At 52.5% G+C, this 19,254-nt stretch overlaps 8 protein-coding genes across 8 annotated transcripts; 4 read left to right on the forward strand and 4 right to left on the reverse strand.

The window, feature by feature from the left end:
- Positions 1-171: 171 nt before the first annotated feature.
- On the forward strand, positions 172-1,560 carry WHR41_06314 (uncharacterized protein; the record flags this gene model as incomplete). Its single annotated transcript, XM_069374919.1, has 1 exon — positions 172-1,560. One exon carries the CDS (start codon positions 172-174, stop codon positions 1,558-1,560), a length of 1,389 nt encoding a protein of 462 aa, XP_069227580.1.
- Positions 1,561-2,264: 704 nt separating this feature from the next.
- Positions 2,265-4,023, forward strand: WHR41_06315 (uncharacterized protein; the record flags this gene model as incomplete). The annotated part of the gene is made up of 4 exons (XM_069374920.1): positions 2,265-2,651; positions 2,711-2,881; positions 2,949-3,137; positions 3,196-4,023. Exons 1-4 carry the CDS (start codon positions 2,322-2,324, stop codon positions 4,021-4,023), a joined length of 1,518 nt encoding a protein of 505 aa, XP_069227581.1. The 5' UTR covers positions 2,265-2,321.
- A 214-nt stretch (positions 4,024-4,237) lies between these two features.
- On the reverse strand, positions 4,238-5,452 carry WHR41_06316 (uncharacterized protein; the record flags this gene model as incomplete). The annotated part of the gene is made up of 1 exon (XM_069374921.1): positions 4,238-5,452. The coding sequence occupies one exon, from the start codon at positions 5,450-5,452 to the stop codon at positions 4,238-4,240; it is 1,215 nt and encodes a 404-aa protein (XP_069227582.1).
- A 181-nt stretch (positions 5,453-5,633) lies between these two features.
- Positions 5,634-7,052, forward strand: WHR41_06317 (mitochondrial 37S ribosomal protein uS10m). The gene is made up of 2 exons (XM_069374922.1): positions 5,634-5,757; positions 5,815-7,052. The coding sequence occupies exons 1-2, from the start codon at positions 5,704-5,706 to the stop codon at positions 6,640-6,642; spliced, it is 882 nt and encodes a 293-aa protein (XP_069227583.1). The 5' UTR covers positions 5,634-5,703; the 3' UTR covers positions 6,643-7,052.
- Positions 7,053-7,223: 171 nt separating this feature from the next.
- WHR41_06318 (uncharacterized protein) lies at positions 7,224-8,423 on the reverse strand (the record flags this gene model as incomplete). Its single annotated transcript, XM_069374923.1, has 2 exons — positions 7,224-7,781; positions 7,848-8,423. 2 exons carry the CDS (start codon positions 8,421-8,423, stop codon positions 7,224-7,226), a joined length of 1,134 nt encoding a protein of 377 aa, XP_069227515.1.
- Positions 8,424-8,882: 459 nt separating this feature from the next.
- Positions 8,883-9,580, reverse strand: WHR41_06319 (uncharacterized protein; the record flags this gene model as incomplete). Its single annotated transcript, XM_069374924.1, has 2 exons — positions 8,883-9,435; positions 9,489-9,580. The coding sequence occupies 2 exons, from the start codon at positions 9,578-9,580 to the stop codon at positions 8,883-8,885; spliced, it is 645 nt and encodes a 214-aa protein (XP_069227516.1).
- A 265-nt stretch (positions 9,581-9,845) lies between these two features.
- WHR41_06320 (uncharacterized protein) lies at positions 9,846-12,396 on the reverse strand. Its single transcript, XM_069374925.1, has 4 exons — positions 11,505-12,396; positions 10,634-11,451; positions 10,092-10,571; positions 9,846-10,035 (listed from the first exon to the last, which is right to left on the reverse strand). The coding sequence occupies exons 1-4, from the start codon at positions 12,050-12,052 to the stop codon at positions 10,010-10,012; spliced, it is 1,872 nt and encodes a 623-aa protein (XP_069227522.1). The 5' UTR covers positions 12,053-12,396; the 3' UTR covers positions 9,846-10,009.
- Positions 12,397-14,100: 1,704 nt separating this feature from the next.
- WHR41_06321 (uncharacterized protein) lies at positions 14,101-16,398 on the forward strand (the record flags this gene model as incomplete). The annotated part of the gene is made up of 1 exon (XM_069374926.1): positions 14,101-16,398. The coding sequence occupies one exon, from the start codon at positions 14,101-14,103 to the stop codon at positions 16,396-16,398; it is 2,298 nt and encodes a 765-aa protein (XP_069227521.1).
- Between the last annotated feature and the right edge of the window lie 2,856 nt (positions 16,399-19,254).

A 19,254-nucleotide genomic window follows, 5' to 3' on the forward strand; every position in this document is an offset into this window, starting at 1 on the left:
CTCGAGCTTTGTCAGCGCAGTCCTTATCATCGCAACTAGCCGTCTACTCCTTGAGTATATCAAAAAGTATACTGCCGACTGGGTTTTTATGCGAAAAGCATAGATTCGATTCTGAACGGTTTAATTGAGCCTCCCTTGGATTTTTCGTTGCATCAGATCTGGGTCACCAATATGGCTCCCTCTACCTACAACCGACCGGTTGAAGACGTTCCATACTTCTCACCTCAGCACGCGACTTCTCCTGGCACAGTAATCGATCGGAAGAATGGACAAAAAATTCCAACTTTGTTCACACCGCTTACGATCCGCGGTATGACCCTGCGAAACCGGACCATCGTCGCTCCCATGTGCCAATACAGCACTGCCGAGGCCGGGCCAAACGTCGGTGCTCTGACGCCCTACCATATCAGCACGCTCGGGCACTATGCTCTCAAAGGAGCAGCTCTGACCTTCATCGAAGCAACCGGTGTACAGCCGAACGGTCGCATCAGTCCAAACTGCCCTGGTCTTTGGTCAGATTCACAAATCCCTGGCGTCAAGGCCGTAGCCGATTTCATCCACAGCCAGCAGGGTCTTTGCGGTATTCAACTTGCCCATGCTGGAAGAAAAGCCAGTACTGTGCCACCTTTCATTGCTTCCAAGTTCAAGAAGCCCAGCGTGCGGGCCGATAGCTCGGTCGGAGGATGGCCGAATGATGTTGTCGGGCCGTCAGGAGGTGAGGCTTTCATTTGGGACGGCAAAGCTTCTAGTGATCCTGAAGGAGGATTCTGGGCGCCTCGCGAGCTAAGCTCGAGAGACATCGATGTTCTGGTGCAGTCTTGGGTTGAGGCAGCAATCCGAGCAGTCAAAGCCGGCGTGGACTGCATAGAGATACACGGAGCCCACGGCTATCTGATCGGGCAATTTCTGTCGCCTGTCACAAACCAACGCAGCGACAAATATGGTGGTTCTTTTGAGAACCGGACGCGCCTTCTCATCGACATCATTAGAGCACTCCGTAGCGTCATCCCAGAGTCGATGCCACTATTTCTCCGTCTCAGCTCGACGGAGTGGTTAGAAGACACCGAGGTCGGTAAGAAGTACGGCTCCTGGGATGTCGCAAGCACAATCAAGCTTGCCAAGATCGTATCAGAACTGGGTGTCGACTTCCTAGACGTCTCCAGTGGTGGTAATCACCCAGAGCAACGCATCAACATGTTCCGAAGCAAAGACTACCAGACACGGATTGCCGCTCAAATCAGGAAAGAACTTCGCGCCTCAGGCAGTGGAATGCTCGTTGGCGCAGTCGGGTTGATTACCGAAGCAGAGCAGGCGCGAGGGATCGTCGAAGACCCGACGGGTAACGTTCAGGATGCGAACGGGTCGACTATCAAACAAGAAGCAGAGACCGCAAAGGCTATCACGGAAGCCAGTGACAAGCAGGAGCCCATGGCTGACGCCATCCTGGTAGCGAGGCAGTTCATGAGAGAGCCCGAATGGGTATTGAGAGTTGCATGGCAATTGGGCGTCAATGTCGCTTGGCCGAGTCAATTTGACCGGGTTAGATTCCCCAAGCTATAGACCAGATAGAGATCCGATTTACCGCGGTGGCCATACATGAACCGGACACAATATAAATTGCAGGGGGTTGGGAAGACCGTCGTCGAGGTTTGACGTGACGACTTCATGAGGTTTGGTTCATATCCATGGTCTTTCGGGCTGTGATACCTTATTTCCTATACTTCCTTGACTGAATCAAGTCATATCAGCATCAATGCAGTATCTAATGAGCCGCAAAAATGCCATCTTCGAAGCACGAAGAGCTGGATCGAAGACTTTGATGCTGAAATTGCTTTCTGATGGGAAGAGTCCATCCACGCAATCGGTTCAATATACGGCACGACCCTTCTCAACTTTCATTTCGTGGTTGTGTAATCAGATATCTCTTGACCTCGGTCTTGGCAACTCCTCAACACCTCAATCCGCGGTATACCCGAAACCACATTGCTGACTCCTCTATGCCAATACCAACCCCGCGTTTCTTGCATACATTAGCTTTCTGGGGCTCTACGAGTCAGTATTCTCGTTAGTGGTTGAGCCAATGATTGTTGGCAAAGGCATACGAAGATGCAACCATGAACCTTTTGAAGTGCTCAGCTCGTCGTCCCACGCGTTCGCCATGCGATTGGCATGCATACTGCGGCGATCTTGGAAGTATCAGTGTACCTCGTGATGTCGAGTGGTTTCGCAAGATATAAGTGCCGATGTCTACTCTGTAATATTTTATGTAGCCACCCATCTTTGACTCTTTTTGCAATACTGTCTTTCATCCATCGACCGCAATGGCACGATCTGACCTCGAAGAGAACAAAGAGAGAGAGATTTCTCATTACGAACATGCATGTAACGAAGATAAAGAAATACACATCGCGTCAGCTCCTGAAGCACAGGATCCGAGCGGTCCAGCTCCGACACCTGATGAGAGAGAAGACAAGACGACACGTAGACTGATCCGCAAGATTGACATTCGACTGCTGCCGGTCCTGGCAGTGATCTATGCCTTCGCTCTCATCGACCGTGTCAATCTGCCCAACGCTCGTATCGCCGGAATGGGCGAAGACCTCGAACTTTCAGTTGGCGACCGGTACTCGTTGATTGTGATGATATTCTTTGTGAGTCGCCGATGGCTCCAACGACCACGATGATCAATGCTGACGATGGGGTTCTCGAGGTTCCATATGTGATCTTTCAGTTTCCAGCTAACATTGTCTGTCGTAAACTTGGGCCGTGCTTATGGCTTCCTTCTCTTGCGGTCTCCTGGGGGATCGTTACATTGGGTGTTGGCTTCACTACTAGCTGGACTCAAGTGATTGCGTGCCGAATTCTTCTGGGTATCTTCGAGGTAAAATTTTGCTGCCCATTGAGGATATTGGTCGGCGAAAGCAGCTGAGCTGACATTGAGGATACAGAGTGGCTTTTATCCAGGCTGCATCTTCCTGCTATCGTGCTGGTATTGCCGTTTCGAAGTGCAGAAGAGATTCAGTGGCTTCTACCTGCTTGCTCTGCTGGCTTCTGGATTCTCTAATATCCTGGCCTGGGCTCTCAGCTTGATGAAGGGAGTCGGAGGTTTGAATGGCTGGCGCTGGATATTCGTCATGGTAAGTGCGCTGAGATCGACCAAATGACTGTGGAATATGGCTGACATTGTGCCCTCAGCAAGGGATAATCACCATCTGTCTTGGTCTGCTCGGCTTCATCTTCATCGTCGACTTTCCCGACCGCGCCACGAACGCTCAACTCATCACCCGGCGCCCCTTCCTCACCGTTGAAGAAGCCCACATCGTCAAAGCCAGAATCGACCGTGACCGCGGCGACGCCGTTGTGGACGCTCTGACTTTCCGCAAGATCTTGCACCACCTGCACGACTGGAAGCTGTGGGAGTGGGCATGGTTGTACCTACTCAACAACGTCGTGACGTACAGCTTCGGCTTTTTCTTACCCATCATCTTGAGTGGCGACATGGGCTACTCGACGATGATGGCGCAGATCCTGTCCTTCCCTCCCTACGTGGCCGCCGCGCCCTGGATGCTGACGACGGCCTGGTTCGCAGACCGGTACAGAAAACGTGGACTCGTCCTGATCCTCAACGCGTCCGCTGCCATAGTCGGCGTCGCAATGACCGGCTTCGCGACCAACCCAGCTGCGCGATACGCTGGCGTCTTCCTCGGCGTCTGTGGATGCAACTCAAATGTGCCAACCATCCTGAGCTACATGCACAACAACATCGTTGGACAGACGAAGCGGTCAATCGCGAGCGCCCTAATCATCGGCGGCGGCGCGATCGGAGGCATCATAGCGTCGAACATCTTCCGGCAGCAGGATGCGCCCAAGTACACGCCGGCGATGATTGCAGCTATCATGACGCAGGCCGTGACGATTCTGCATGTTGCGAAGAACTTTGTCGTCTATCGATTGGCAAACAAGAAGGCTGATCGCGGAGTCGTTGTGATTGAGGGGCAACAGGGATTCCGGTATACTTTGTAGATGATGCGTGATGTGAGCAGTATAGCAGATACTGGCCGAGTCGACGACGAAATAGCCGATTGAATAGTGCTTGTATCACTCGCTTATCCTTCTCCCCCGTCAGAAGCGACTCCTATTGGTATTGAGACGGGTCTGGGAAGGTAATTGTCCGAGGGAGAGAGCGGCCTCCCAAATCGTCGGCGCCCTTGTTTTGAATTATTCCATACAAGCAACACTACAAATTGAACCTCGTGCGCACCTTCTCCGCGTGCGCGCTCCATTCCCAGTCCTGTCCACTCGATCTTTGAATTCCCTTGTCGACTCGCCTGAGCTTCATAGTAAAGCGCGGGCCAAGCTCTTGCAGACCCGCTCTGATTTCTTCCGCACCCTTCATGGGCTTGCCGTCCACGTCCTGAATTACCTTCTCCGTCGCTCGCTTATCCCTGAAGACATATCTGTGTCTCCGGAAGAAGATGTAGTCGCGCTGGTTGTGGAGCGTGACCACCTGGCGGCCTTCGATTTCAGGATGTGATGGGAAGAGCGATTTGAACAGATGCGCAGTCACGACACCAAGTGGTGTGCGGAAGCCGTTGAGAATGAGCTCAGGAAAGTGATTTGTTGCGTTACCGTGGCCAGGGAGTTTCTTGCCAGGCACGAAGTGGGTTATGCTGAAATGGAACATGGGTCCGTGGGGAAGAAATACGATATCCAGTCCAGAAGGCTCTTTCTTGTGCAATGCTTGGTTCAAGATGACAAGGTGTGTGAACTCCCGCGATGAGGCGTATTTTGCGATCTCCCGCACGGAGTATTTGTAGCTGTGCGCATGCGCGGATCGGCGGACGTACTTGCTGTTCGGGAACAGATCCGTGAGCATCTCGGCTTCATCGTGTAGCATGCTGTTAATGCTCGTCGTGATCAACACTTTGGGCTCGTATCCTTCAGGCAAGTTGAATAGACCAGGGAATCTTGAGCTCAGATTCTCTGGTGTCAATGCAACGTCCGTAGCCATTGATGGCGCCTCGCTAGGTGCACGCTCCGCAGGTTCCTGGTCCTTCGGCTCCTCGTCCTCGTCGCCTTCCTCATCCGAATCTCCAAGCATGCTGTCAACCTCATCCTCCTCTCCGTCAACCTCGTCCTTTGCGACAGCCTCATCTGGCTGGCTCTGCTGCTCCTCCACCTTTCGTCGCTTCGGGTTGAGCACATCTATGCTCGCCCCAAAAGCGCCGTCTCCTGCCTCCGGATCCACATCATCCCATGTTCGCTTTGAGTCCAGTGTCTTGGGGACGTTCTTCGCAAGTCGTCGTGCTCGCTCCTCTGGGTTCTTATCTTCATGGCGTCTTCTCTTGTGTCTCAAGTCTCTGCGTTCACTCTCTTTGGCGCTTCTGTTTTTCCGGTACTGCTCCCCTCGCTTGATTTTGTTCTGAATCTTGAACGCCCCGGAACCGACCATCTTGACGGTGTTTTAGGCTCCGATAATAGGCGACGAAAGGTTTGCTAGCCAATGTCGCAAACTTGCTGATCGTATAACTTCCTGCGGCAGAATTTCTGCCGACCGGGCGGTGTAAGGGTCGACTTCAGGGCTTCGGTATGGCTTGGCTCTTCCGTGCCCGCCCGCAGCATCTCAGGCAAGCCAGGCCAGGACAGGCGACGAAAGCGTCCTGAGACGGGGTCTTACGACGAGGCCTGTCACATCACACCAACATGGCGTCGCCAGCGTATTACGAGTCTCTTCTGAGCTCGGCGAAGCGGTTGAGGGTAAGCCACCCAACTATGGCGCCATCTGCGACTGCGTCGAGGACTAACCAAAGTCAGATATCTACCCCGAAGCCTTCTCTGAGCAATAGCATCCAATGTCGCGCCCTCTCGCAAACAGCAACTACCCAAGCCCGTCAAGACCGCCCAACACGATCAAGACGAAACAGCTCGCAGTCCTCCATCAAAGATGACCCCCTACGAATGGAGTTGCGCAACATCCGCCTACCGAAAGCCGTTCAAGCAACATACCTCGCGCCGCTCAAGCGCACGCCCACACACGGCATCCCCGTCTGCGACCTGCAAATGCGCTCATACTCCGTGCGCAACCTGGAGATCTTCGCCGACTTCTGCCTGCGCGCCGCCTACTACCTGAACCTGCCGGCGAAAGGCCCCGTGCCTCTGCCGAAAATCACTGAGCGCTGGACGGTCCCCAAAAGCAATTTCGTGCACAAGAAGAGCCAGGAGAACTTTGAGCGTGTGACGATGCGCCGGTTGGTGCAAATCCAGGACGGACACCCGGAGACCGTCGCGCTCTGGCTGGCCTACATTCAGAAGAACAGGTACTACGGTGTTGGTTTGAAAGCCAACGTGTTCGAGCACGGCGGCCTGGAGGTCGGCAGTGAAATGGATGCTGAAGCGACGAAAGTCAAGGATGCGGTCGATGAGAAGTTGAAATTGCTTGGTGGCGGGCCTTCGATGTCGAGAGCTCACCAAAGGGTGAATACTATGGTTCATGACGAGCCATTCAAGGCGGCTTATGGAGCTTACAGCCCCATGAACCAGGCCGAGAGCGTGCCTAACGCTGCCGAGAGATTGGTGACGGTGCCATTGGACCCGGAGGTCCCGGAACAAATGAAGGAAGCTGCTAGGGCGCGCAGAGGTTGATTATTTTCGAACTCGATTTGAAGGGGTGGGTATCTGACCTTTGATCAAGCTTAGTGGCCCCAAGAATGCGATTGCGCGAAATCGAGCAAATTGAAGGGATCTACTACCTTGCATCGATGTGCTTTCTGAGCCAGGGAGGACGTTAGACGAAAAAGGCTAGCAGCACCTTTCAAATGCTGTCTGTATATTACAACATGCCAAGATACACATTTCATCGAGAGAAACCAGCGTCCTAAATCAGATTCAGCTTGAAATCGCGCAGCAATTGCTTTTGATCCAACCAATCGTTCTGCGTCTGAAAGCGTTTGAAATGGTCAAAGCAAGATTTCGCCGCCGCATCAAGTCACGAATCGAGAGCGTTCGATCATGCGAAGGGAGTGAACGAAACAGATGATGGGATAGATCGTTCATGACGCTATGTGGTTTGTCCCGCGCCCGAGTCTTCCCTGTGATTATCCATTATTTTATCACTAATTTCCTGGCAAGTGTACTGTGCAAGCATGCATGGATCATGGTCAATTTCATCTACATCTATTTTCACAGCCTTGACTTTGAGCAACCTCGACCGCCAAGAACTATATCTACTTCAAGAGAGTATTCCCCGCCGTTTCGTCCAAGTTGCGAATCCTAGTTGGCGGAACGGCTTTCGCAGCTCGTTTACCGACCTTTTCAATAGGCTGACCGCCGTTGCTAGGTATCGACGAAGAGTTCTCGTATATATTCCCGATGCAGCTGCGGCCAAGCGCAGCTTCGCAAGATTTATCATCCGTTGTCGGCGCCCAAATAGACCCCTCGGTTTTTCCAACGGTCGCTTTGACATGGCTGAACACCGAGCCTTCGAGAAGCGCGTACGACGACTGACTCTCGATCGCGGGTCCGGTGATGTCGAACCACAAGTTGTTGACTAGGTGCACGACACTATTGCCGCCGAGTGTGAGGGAACGATCGCCTGCATGATGGATATAGTTATTTCTGAATGTAATTGTGTCATTGGCGCCCGTGAAGGAGAGTGGCCGGTGGTGGTAAGTGTCACACCTGGGAGACCAATTGGTTTGTCCTTCGATGAAGTTGTTGGACATCGTGACGCCGGCATTCGTTCCATTCCTCGTGACGATGTGGTGGCCGCCGATTGAAGATGTCTGTCGAGAGTGTTAGTTATCACGAGACGCGGAGGACCAGAAGACGTCCTCAAGACGATCCCATACCTTGATATGATCGATCCAGATGTTGGATGTGCCGTCCAGAGTAATGGCATCGCCACCCCACTTATATCTAGCATTCAGGTTCTTGATCTCGAGGTTCTGGAGAATCACATTGGTCGTGCCATCTGCCATTAGGAACCCCTTGCCTCGAATGATCCCCTTTTTGCTGACTCCCAAAACAGACTTGTCGCTCGACACAACCAGAGGGTATAGCGATGCTTTCTGATACTCCATTGCCACCATCGGTGCAGCAGGTTGTACGGTCTGGCACCATCCCCTTTTGTTGATCGCTAATTGACACATGGATGCTATTTCGTAAGGAGCACATCCACACTCCCATGCGATGCCCTGAAGCTCTCTGAAGTCGAAGGTCTTCTCAACGACAATGTTGAGAGGCCCCTCCTGAACCAGGTATCTCGTCAATTCGACGGTGTTACTGGGAGTGACAGTGGGACCTGCCACGCCACCAGATGCCTTAGAACCAAAGCCCTCCGATTTACCAATAATAGCGACGGCCTTCACGGTTGACAAAACCGCTGCCAAGCAATTGCCTAATTTGAAGCTGCCTTTGAGCATCATCCTGGGTAACGCGAGGAGTCGCGAGAAGTGAGGTAGGGGGAGGGAAAGAGCAAGACAAAAATTCTGGCAAATGCTATCTATGATATGAAAATATTCGAGCGAAGTGTGACATCTTCAACATTCTGATTTGGGTTCGTCGCATAAAACCTTACCCAATCATCGGCCAACGGCTTTGCATCCAATAAGGGCAACTCAATTACACAAATGGTAGTCTTCATCAATTTTGAGTTGGCAGATGTCAAGTCCTTATCGAAGGCCCGATGATTCAGAGCGTATCACTCGACTTACCTCGTCTCAGCGTGAGAAATGGAAGAAGTGTTCTCAGACATGAATCAAGCCCTTTACTCCTTCTATCCATCTCGTGAGGCGAAAGTAGACGAGCATATCTGACGATGGCCGCCGATACAACGTCTTACACAAGACCTTGGTCCAGCCACCTTCCTTCTCATCACCGCTGCCTCAACTGTCAGAGAGCTCGCACTTTCTTCTCGCCTCAATCTCCAAAGCCCAATCCGCGCCCCTTTTAATCCCAATCTCCAGCGCTGTAGGCAAAAGCCCCGCCTTCTGATCGAATGTCGCACCAGCCGCGATCAGCAACCTCGCAGCATCGCCGCGATCTTGCATAGCAGCCTCATGCATGGGCGTCTCACCCGTGTCGTCCTTGGCATTGACATCCGCGCCCGCGCGAATCAGGAGCTCGACGATGTCTTTCTCCTTGGGGTACAAGGCCGAGTGCAAAGCCGTCCGCCTGCCGTAAGAGGTCAGCGCGTCGACGTCGGCGCCGGCGGCGAGCAGCATCTCGACCGTCTGTATCTGGCCGTTGTGCGCGGCGATCGAGAGAGCGGGCATTCCGTTGAAAGGCCAGTTCGCATCAGCGCCAAGTTGGAGGAGGTGCTTCATCCGGTGAGTCTGACCATCGCAGAGAGCTTTGCGGAATTTGTCATACAGATCGTCTAGGGCCTCTTCTGACAGCTGCGGCTTTGGTGGTGGAGTCGGTTGGTGTCGTTCATTACTTGGGGTTCCACCATAGTAGTGGTTGTGGTCAAAGAGGTCTCAGCGTCTCACGCATCGCTTGAGAGGGATTGGATCCACTTACAAGCATCGCCGTAGTGATTCTTCGAGTCTCCCGTGGAGATGTTGCCCGTGTAAGTTGCCATCGTGCGCAACGGCACGATAGACAACCTCAGATGCGTGTCAGACAGAAGGTATTCAGGTTGTCTACTTACTTCCGCCAGTGATGACTTGGTGTGTACGACTTTGATTTTGAAGAGGCGAGAGGATGGAGTGAGCTCTCAGCCTGAGAGCAGGCTGAGTGTAAGCCTAAAACGCCAGCGTCTGAAAAGGGCAAGGCGGTGGCGTTCTTGCGTGTCTCAAGCGAGTTTGGTTACATTACAGCAGCAAATTATGGGGGAGGGGGGAGCATGATATTAAACTCATATGATTTGGTATAACTCGTGAAGTCCTTTCTAAGTATGTCATGAAAGCCATTTCGGAGAGTGTCCATGAGCAACAGCACACACGCAATGCGTACATGTCGAGCCCAGAGATCCCAAGAAGAATGACTCCTCTGCATGCGAAATAGCAACTTACACAGGCGAAGGGCAACCGAAAGCTTCGAGAATAAGTCAGCGAAAGTACCAGACGCATCAGAGGGCACACAAAACTTACAGGTAGCAACCGTACCACCGGGTCCAAAAACGGAAATCAGACCCTCAATCGCCGCCCAAATACCCATACCGCAGCACGCAAGGCCAGCAATGACGTAAATCAAGCACGGCACGCTCTGGACCCAGCTCTTCTTGAAGCCACGGATCCATCTCTTGGTACCATTGTCCATACGGGTGGTAACGCGAGTGTACGGGTTGAAGCCCTCACCGGGCAGGGCGGCGGCCTTCTGCACGATCCAAGCCAGGTAGAGCATGCCGGGGAAGGAGTAGGTGAAGTTGATCATGAAGAGGGCGCCGACCAGGGAGACGATACCGCCGAGGTTGGGAACGGCGGCGGCAATGACGAAGGCCAGGATCCAGTAGCAGGGGCCCAGGCAGTACCAGGCGATGCGGCCCTTGCGGGTCGAGATGGGCGGGAAGCCGAAGGCTTGCTGGAAGACTTCGAGGTAGACGGTCTTCATGCCGATGTTGAAGTACATGACTAGCGGGGTATTAGTTGAGGGCTTCCGGTGAGAGTGATGGTGGTAGCGGTGTGTGACTTACAGACTGCTATGAATCCTGTCAGTAGTGTGAGAACGTTTCCGGCTGTTTGAATGCCATATGGCCGGATGACGTTAACAATGTTGTTGGCGGAGTACTGGCCCCAGAAGGAATAGACGAAGACGCCGAACAGGAGGTAGACGATGCAAATGAAGGCCTGAGCGCAGAAGAGGCCCTTCCAGAAGTCCATAGGGTTGCGCATCTCAGCGAGGAACGCGACAAAGAGGAGAGCACCGGCGTAGGCGTAGACCATGGTGTTCACGGCGTTGAACTGCGAAGCGAAGCCAGGGACTTGCTGCTGGTACTGGTTCGGAGGCTGGCCGGCAAAGACGACGACGGGCTCGATAGTCTTGATCAGAGTGGACTTGAGCACGGCAGGGTAGTACGGCTTGTACAGCGCGGCGGCACACATGATGACGAGGAAGTTGGCGATGTTCATGAAGACCGCAGCGTTCGACAGCCAACCAATTTTCTTCAGACTGCGGATGATACCGAAGATCATGCCGATGCCCATAACCAGGACCATGACACCGGAGAAACAGATTTTGCCTTTGGAGATCTGCGCGATGTTGGTCGATTTGCTCATGATCAGGACGGCGACTGTGAGGAATTGCTGGATAGATTGCGCGACGTTGATGCAGTGGCGAGACTTCTTGCCGAACAGGCGAAAGAAGGGGTCACCGTAACTGCACATGGGGTAGCGAGAGGAGTCCATGTCGAGGAAGATTTTCCAGATTGCCCACCCACTGAAGGCGGCGAAGATACCGAAGATGATGTAGAGCGCGACACCAGTGCCATAGCCGACACTTGAGAAAACGAAGCTGTTGCGAAGTCAGCATGGAAGACAGTGACGTGCAGAGCATTGAATACTTACGGAGCACCAGACCAACCAAGAATATCAGTGGTGATCAGGAAGAACATTTGACCCCAGGAGGCAGTCCTCAGAGCACGTGCGGCAGTACGCCACTCAGCATCAGTGGGCTTCAGAGGATCTTGAGAGGTCTCAGACGAAGCCGTCTGGGTGATGGTACCATCAGGGCCCTTCGACTCGGTGATAGCGGCGGGAGACTTCTCGATGGAGGACTGCAAGCGCATTGCGCGCTCCTCCTTGTCTCGCCTGTGGCGCGCCCTGCCCTCAGAGGAGAACTGGTCCTTGATCATGTCGAAGAGGGGATAGCTGCCGTGGAGGGCTTTGAACCTCTCGTTCTCCTCCGCCTCCATTTCGCGCTCGAGCTTCGCCCAGAAGGTATATTCCTCGAAGGTGACGGTTTCGTCGACGCGCGCTGCAAACCCCCAGGTGCGCTCTTGGACAGCACCCTTCTCCGAGACGACGGAGGGCTGGCGCGCCTGCGCATCGATAGCCATCTCCATCTCGGCGGTGGGATGGGTGACTGTAGTGGCGGCGGCTGGGTAGGAGTCCATGGTGACGGCTTGTCTGCCCGACAGGCCAAGGGAAGTCAAGAACGGATGAGATGATCACAGATACTCGACGAAGAGGGTCTCGAGGGGACTCTGGACGTCTATATAGCTGCTGCCCATGGGCTGGGCCATAACGGTAGCGGAAAGCATGGCGTGTCTTAGCCGTGAAGCTCGCAATTGGAAGGCGGAGACCAATCGATATCAGATAGCCAGTGACCACCTGCTGCATGCGGCCTAGCATGAGATCCGAGGGAAGCACATTTACGAGACCAGATATCAATGCAATGCAAATGCAGAGGCCGTTGCCACCCAGATTCCAGGAGGGGTTACATCGTGTGCCGTGCACTCCGGGGCACGGCAGCTCACGTGCAAATGACACGGCCGGCGCCTCGCCTAACAAGCATCCCAAGGTTCGACCAGCGATTGGGGACCGAGGCTTAGTTTAATTAGGAAGGAGAGTCGAGCATGGATTGTGAGGCGAGGTGCAGGCGGTGTTGGTGGTGCACGCCAGGATTCGGACGTTCTTCTCACTCTGGATTCCCAAGCGAGGAGTGACAGACAACCATCACCAAATCCCGCGGCGCTTGCTATCGCTCTGTCAGCATTGGGTGGCGCTATCATTTGCGCCGGCCACAACGTCCCTGCGGAAAAGACACTTTGACGCTACCCGCCCCGGACTCCAAATTGAGTACGGCGGACGTTTTGTTTGCCTCGGCCAAGGCACGCGGCTCAAAGCGGTAGCGCGGAGAGGCACAGATGGCTTGAGAGCTTGCAGGGTCAAGCACGCGCTATGGCGGTATGTGGGATATTGGCATTGTCTTGAGTCGTGAGGTCGTGAGCTTGGTCTCGCCGCCGTGCCGAACCTCGCGGGCGACTCGTTTCCCCATCGTGGGGAGAAGACGAATAGGCGAATCATGCAAAAGTGGGCCTTTTAACCGCCGGCACGCTCACCTGCTTGTGGGGCCGCGATAGGGCTTCGCCTTTTTGCCGCTCGAGCCCTCTGCTTGCAGATAATAACGTTACAATTATCACCGCTCATGAGCAAACCGCCGGATACCTGACGTGCCACTGGGGCACCGTGAAATCGCGCCAATCACGTGCTGTTGTTCGGATGTTGTACGAGACGTCTTCGCGCCGGGCACTTCGCGGTTGCTTGTTGAACCCACACATGGTGTAGGATTACAGTAGTACTGTAGCAATAATCTGCAGTGTGCCTGTACCCTAGCGCACCTTCTACCACGTGGCTTGGCAGCGACGTGGATGCTTATCAGACAACCTCAATCTACCACGACTCAAGCTGTTCTGGAATTCTAATGGTTCAGCCGACTGCCGAGGGTCTGGTATCTCCCAGCCAGACTTGTGCACGATCGACGAACCGATCCGTCGGAAACGACCCGATTGCTGCAAAGTCCTGCAGAACGCTGAACAGGGGAGTGTAAAGCACCTTTTTCCATGAATGCAGATCAAAAGCCGCAGACACGAGGCTATAGAAGCGTTGTGGATTTACGCTCGAGGTCCTCAATTCTGAGGCCCCCGAAGCGCGGAGGCCGTCGGGTGGGTGGGATCTTATTTGGGTTAGCGTCTTCTCGGGACGTTCTACAAGTCGCGGGAACTGCCCTGCCCTACCTTACATAGGTACCTCAGGAGCTATATCACTGGTTGTTTACTATATGGAGTAGATTCATTGCTATGGTTTCTTCAATGCTGCTGGGAGCCTTTGCTTATCTGATGCCCGCACTTCGGGCTCCTCCCAAAGATGAACTGTCCGATCGAGCAATTGATGCCGAGGCGACCAATCAGCTTCGTAGCCAGCAAAGTCACACGCAAGACGCACCTTGGCTGCCGAGGCTGCGTACATGGAGGTAGGCTCAACTTCACCGCCTGTCTGCGAGACACCTCTACAACGCGTATCTGTCTGATAGTAGCACTGACGACGCAAGCATACGCGACCATGGAAGACTAGCATGACAATGAATCCCACTCCCGGGCATGACTGCCCCCAAACATGCTACTGGCTCACATAAGCGCCCTGCTGTATTCGGTCAAACAACATGGATCATGAACATAAACGACGCAAGATAGGACATTCCTATTCGAATATCCACGCGAATGATCATACCAAGTTACATCTTGGCGATGTTTACGAAGGTCACACAAACAACTTTTTCGGCGCAAACGAATTGACGGAGAAGGCTGAAGCCATACTTGAGAGCCTGAAGTCAAAGTGGGACAATATGGACGGCCGCAGAGAGAACTTATCGGAGCCGGCTCGAGACACCTTCCAGTGGTTGTTCGCCCCGTACTCCACATTTGACCACTGGCTCCGTGTTTCACACGATGAGGACTTGTTCTGGGTCACCGGAAAGCCTGGCTCTGGCAAATCGACTTTGATGAAATTCGTAACGGAAAGCGAAAGCACTGTCGAGTCTCTTCAGGCCTGGGGTGGTACTGACAGGGTCTTGACAGCCCATCATTTTTTCTGGCACCCCGGCACTGCGGAAGAGAAGTCGATCAGTGGGCTCTTGCGAAATTTGCTTTACCAACTTTGTCGAGCTGATCTTGATTTGATGCGCGTTGTATTCGAGCCACGATGGGAGCGCTCGAAACAGTACTGGGCCAAAATTTGGACGGTGCAAGAACTTTGGGAGAGTCTGCACCGATTGCGCTCAGCTTCCTCCACAAAAATATGTCTCTTCATCGACGCACTGGATGAATCGCAGCCGCAAGACCGCCACACGGAGCTTTGCAAAAAGCTTTTGGAGTTTTCCACCATTCCAAATGTCAAGGTTTGCGTTTCCAGCCGGCCTTGGCAAGTCTTTCACGGATCTTTTGAGCGACTCAATCTCAACTTCAAAATGGACATCATGATAGGCAGAGACACTAACGTTTTCGCATACCATCGATTCTTGGCGGCTAAGGATGTCACTGCAGATGATGATTCTATCCTCGAATGCCAACTAGAGGAGCTCGCAGACTCTGTAAGCTCTCGTGCCGAAGGCGTCTTCCTCTGGGTACGTTTGATAGTGGACGCTTTGTGTCAGCATATAGTGACAGGAGCTACTCATGAGCAGCTCTCTGCCAAATTGTTGGAATTCCCCGCGGAGCTCGAAGATTTCTACCGAAAGATGATCTACGATAGAGTGCATAGTACATGGCGTGTGCTATGTGCCGCGTTCCTCAGACTGGCTTTGGTGTTGTCTAAGGACAAAGCTAAAGGCATACGTTCCATGGACTGGCGGGCGTACTGGGCTGCTGAGAGGATCTACGAAGAAAGCCTTACGAACAGTGTCGGGCAACGACCCCATCAGCTCCTAACAGCTCTTCAGCTGAGACAGAGAAGGCTCACCATCGAGAAGACACTCGGCGCAGCTTGTGGAGGGTTTCTCACAATGTTTTCGCAAGATTGCACTCGTGGACCTCGATATAAAGTCGATTTCGCACACACCTCTGTGATCAACTTTCTAGAAACGCCGCACATGCAGGAACTGCTCGCTCAACATGCTCCCTCCTACCTCATAGGAGAAGACCCCTTAGCACTGATCTGGCTGGAAGTATCTAAAATTGGCCCTTCTGAGGCGGATTTGACAGAAAATACCTGCGACGATCTTCATCAAATAATTTGGGAGTCGTTTCTCTCAGTTGGTATCAAGCAACCCCCTGCTAAATTTGATACCCAGCTCGAGCGAAGCGCTATCTTTTTCCACGATAAATTTTGCGTTCCCAGAAAGACACACTTCCACCATGATTGTGAGCTTGGAGATTTTGACAACGAAGTCGTTTTGATCATAAAGGGTCTAATGCTCTGGGCTCACTTCCAATATGCCCGCCGGGCGATCCGCAGTTGGCCCGGCATCTTGGCTTTGCACTCACTGGCATCCAGAGCTTTAGAACTAGCTCTTGCTCCAGCCGACCGGATCGATTACGATTTTGTTGAACTCTTGTTCGAGCATGGTGCCGATATTCGCTGCTGCACATCAGCATGGATCGATCTCGTGGCGAAATGGGCTACATGTCGTACGACCTCGGCTCTCGATCATTCCATGTGGGCAATAGCTAAGCTCCTAATACAACACGGTGCATGCCTCACCTCTCAAGTGCCACTTGAGCAATGTTCACAGGCCCCGGAGGTTCAAGTAGTTCTTGCTGCTTGTGTCCCCGAAGAAAAGTTGGAGGAGCTCTACGCCCTGTTGGAGGATGTCTCCTCACCAGAAACAAGAGCTCGGATAGGTGCAAGGGTCACAGAGATCAGGCGAACGGTGTGGCCCAACACCTTGGCTCGGCAAGACAAAACTGCTGTTGAGACCTTCGATCTCGATGCAAAGGCCATGCCCACCGTCGAATCGGCATGATCAATCTGCTGCTTGTCTCTTACTAGGAGTTTACCGTTGCTACTAGAATCCTACCACATGAGAAACGCTCTGTCGCTGCAAACACAAAATATCACGCAATGGTATTGCCTGTACGTAAGCCGTAAAAGGCTCCGTCTCCCATGTTTACAGAGCGAGTGTACGGGGCTCTGGTCGACAATCCCGCAGAGCAGCCTCCACGATTGAAGACAATACCAAGCATGACCTCACGGCGCAATTTATTATCAGTAATTCTGCGCGCATCCTTGAAGATGATCTCAGTTCTGACATCTTCAGGAGATTGTTTCCAGATCAAATAGTGATCTCAAGCGGAACAGGTTTGGTTTCTAATGTCCTTCTCCAACTCTAACCTAGTCTTAGAATTGTTGAAATGCTAATCTTGTGAATTATCATCTACTGTTGAAGTAGACCCACGGTAAGGAATTGGGAGAATGGCCTTGCTTCAGCAATCCTTTCGAAGCTCTCCCTGTTGCGACTGCAACATATGCGAAGCCCAGCTTGTCTCATCTTTAACCACAAGCCACGGCAATGCTCTGGAAGCTGTCAGTATCGTAGCACCCCGCAGCGCCGACCCCTCGAATGCCTTGAATGGCAGTGAAAGTATTCTCTGTGCAGCCAAAGTCGGTGTAAGTAACGACCTTGCAGTTGCTCGCCAGGCTAGTGACAAAGAGGCTTGCCCCGTTACCACTTTGGTAGCACTTGTCTGGTTCGGTGATTGTCCCCAAGCGGGCACTGCGGCATTCTCCGCCAGCGTACGTGGTGATCTCGAGGCCTTCATCCTCTTGTCTTGACTCTGTGAGAGAAGTATCATCCTCAGGGATAAAAGGAGCGCCGTTTGCATCTACCCATTCGACTTGTTTCCAGTATTTATCCTCGGAGATGGACCTTTCGAAAGTGTCGTTAAAGCCGGGTGGAAGGTGATCTGGGTCTTCTGGTCTCTCCAGCTTAGCGAGACTGGAATCAACATCCTTATGTGGCAAGCTGGAGTCATCTTCGTTTGGAGTCGTATGGTCCCCAATGCTTCTTCTCTTCTTCCTATAGCTGAAGCAATTCTGATTGTATTGGGAGTTTGCGTATTGCCTGGCGCACGACAGCTACGCACTAGTACCGAGAGATCGAGTGGTGAAACAGCTGACGGGGGAACCGAGGAAGACACTGTCCTGAACAGAGCATTGTGCGTTGAAATTGCCTCTATAGACAATGCTAATCTCCCCAACAGAGCCCTGAACGCCCGTGATGCGAAGCGATCCGCTCTTTTTAGCCCCTTTGCTGCAACAAGAGGCTTGCGGCCAGTTCTCTGTTGCACCGACGTCAGCTCTTACAGAGCATACTGCTAGAACTCCCTGACAGCCTCTGTTGTTGTATTTTCTCAGTGTCTGAGCGGAAGAAAGCCCGACGAGCAGCATGAAAGAAACATAGATGAAGGCATTGACCATGTTTTGTGATGTGGTTGCTGTTGGAAATGAAGTAGTATAGCAGTTGCAGCCGTGTGCAGAGCGTTTCGGGTAGTAAATAGAGACTGAACAATGTGTAGAAGCACCCGCATCATTTATGTCTCCGAGAGTATTGAAGGTAGCGAGTGCGTCTTGTCATCTCGGATGCTGGCCTTGTCTCATGACGGGTGTCGTGCATTAGCACTGCAACATACATGGGCGAAGAGAGACTAAATGGTAACTATTGATTGTTTAGTCTTCCGAAAAGCACATGAACGTGAATCGGAGAGCTGGCTGTTGGGCCATTAGAAGAGCTCAGAAATTGCCAAATGAGCTAAGAATATATAGCAATGATGGAAACCCAAATCATCATACCGTCAAGAAGACAGATGGCAGGGAACGGGGCACAACTTGTAAGTTTTTTTGTTGTAGACTGAACTCTGTGAAATACCAGCGGGCAAACGATACTGCAAACCATGCTACGGGCATACAATATGCCCAAGGTTGCGTTGGGCTGCTACTTTTTGATTAGAAAGCATCGGCAGGATAAGGCCAGAGACCGAACTTAACCAGTCGAAGTCGCGAACATCTCATCAGAGATGTCGCCAGCTCGGAACCCGGGAAGGAGTCCAACAAGGTACTTGTGATTTAGCATGGGCCTTCAATGATCATGGGAGTTAAATGACGGGAGATTCTTGCATATAGGCACAATCCTCTGCAATCCTTCTTCGACGTCTCGACGTAACGTAATCATTCTGCTACACCCAAAAGCGATCAATATACAAGCATAAGCAACGTGGTAATCAAGGGCCGCTTGTCGAAGGCCCCGGCTCTACTCTGCAGTTTTGGCTTCGTATCTCGTAAGGTAGTATTCGAACCGCTCGCCCTGCTTGAAATGAGAGACTTCAGTATGCAAGATGTAATTTGGAGGTAATAAACGAACTATCATACAAAAGCTCTCACGCAGCTAGGCAAACCCAAGGGTCGGGTGTCTTGATCTGCCGAACCTCAGAATTGTCCCTACGGTTAGGCTGGCAAAGGCCTGCAGTCCACACGGACGCTAGAAAAAGTATCTGTAGTATAGCAACCACTTGCATCACTCAGAATTGGTATCATGTCTAACGAGTCTTCCGTGCAACGTTCATCCTCGAATGATACAACCGCACAATCGCTTGGAAGAGAGTTCACATAGATGCTCGACGCCTGCACACTGTAGCAGATCCCGCTCTCTACGACTCGCGCGACAATGTCACCATTGCAATCGATCTCTGGGTGCGCTTGCAGGGATAAGGGCTTCCTCGTGTCAGCTTTCTCACGCTCTCTATCCCGGGCATAAGGAATGCCATGCTTCTGTTCGTAATCGACTTGGTAGAAGTATTCCTTCTCAGATATTGGATTACCCAGT

The sequence above is a fragment of the Cladosporium halotolerans genome (assembly GCF_011745625.1).
Source record: "Cladosporium halotolerans strain TM138-S3 chromosome Unknown Sca26, whole genome shotgun sequence".
Classification (NCBI taxonomy): Eukaryota; Fungi; Ascomycota; class Dothideomycetes; order Cladosporiales; family Cladosporiaceae; genus Cladosporium; species Cladosporium halotolerans.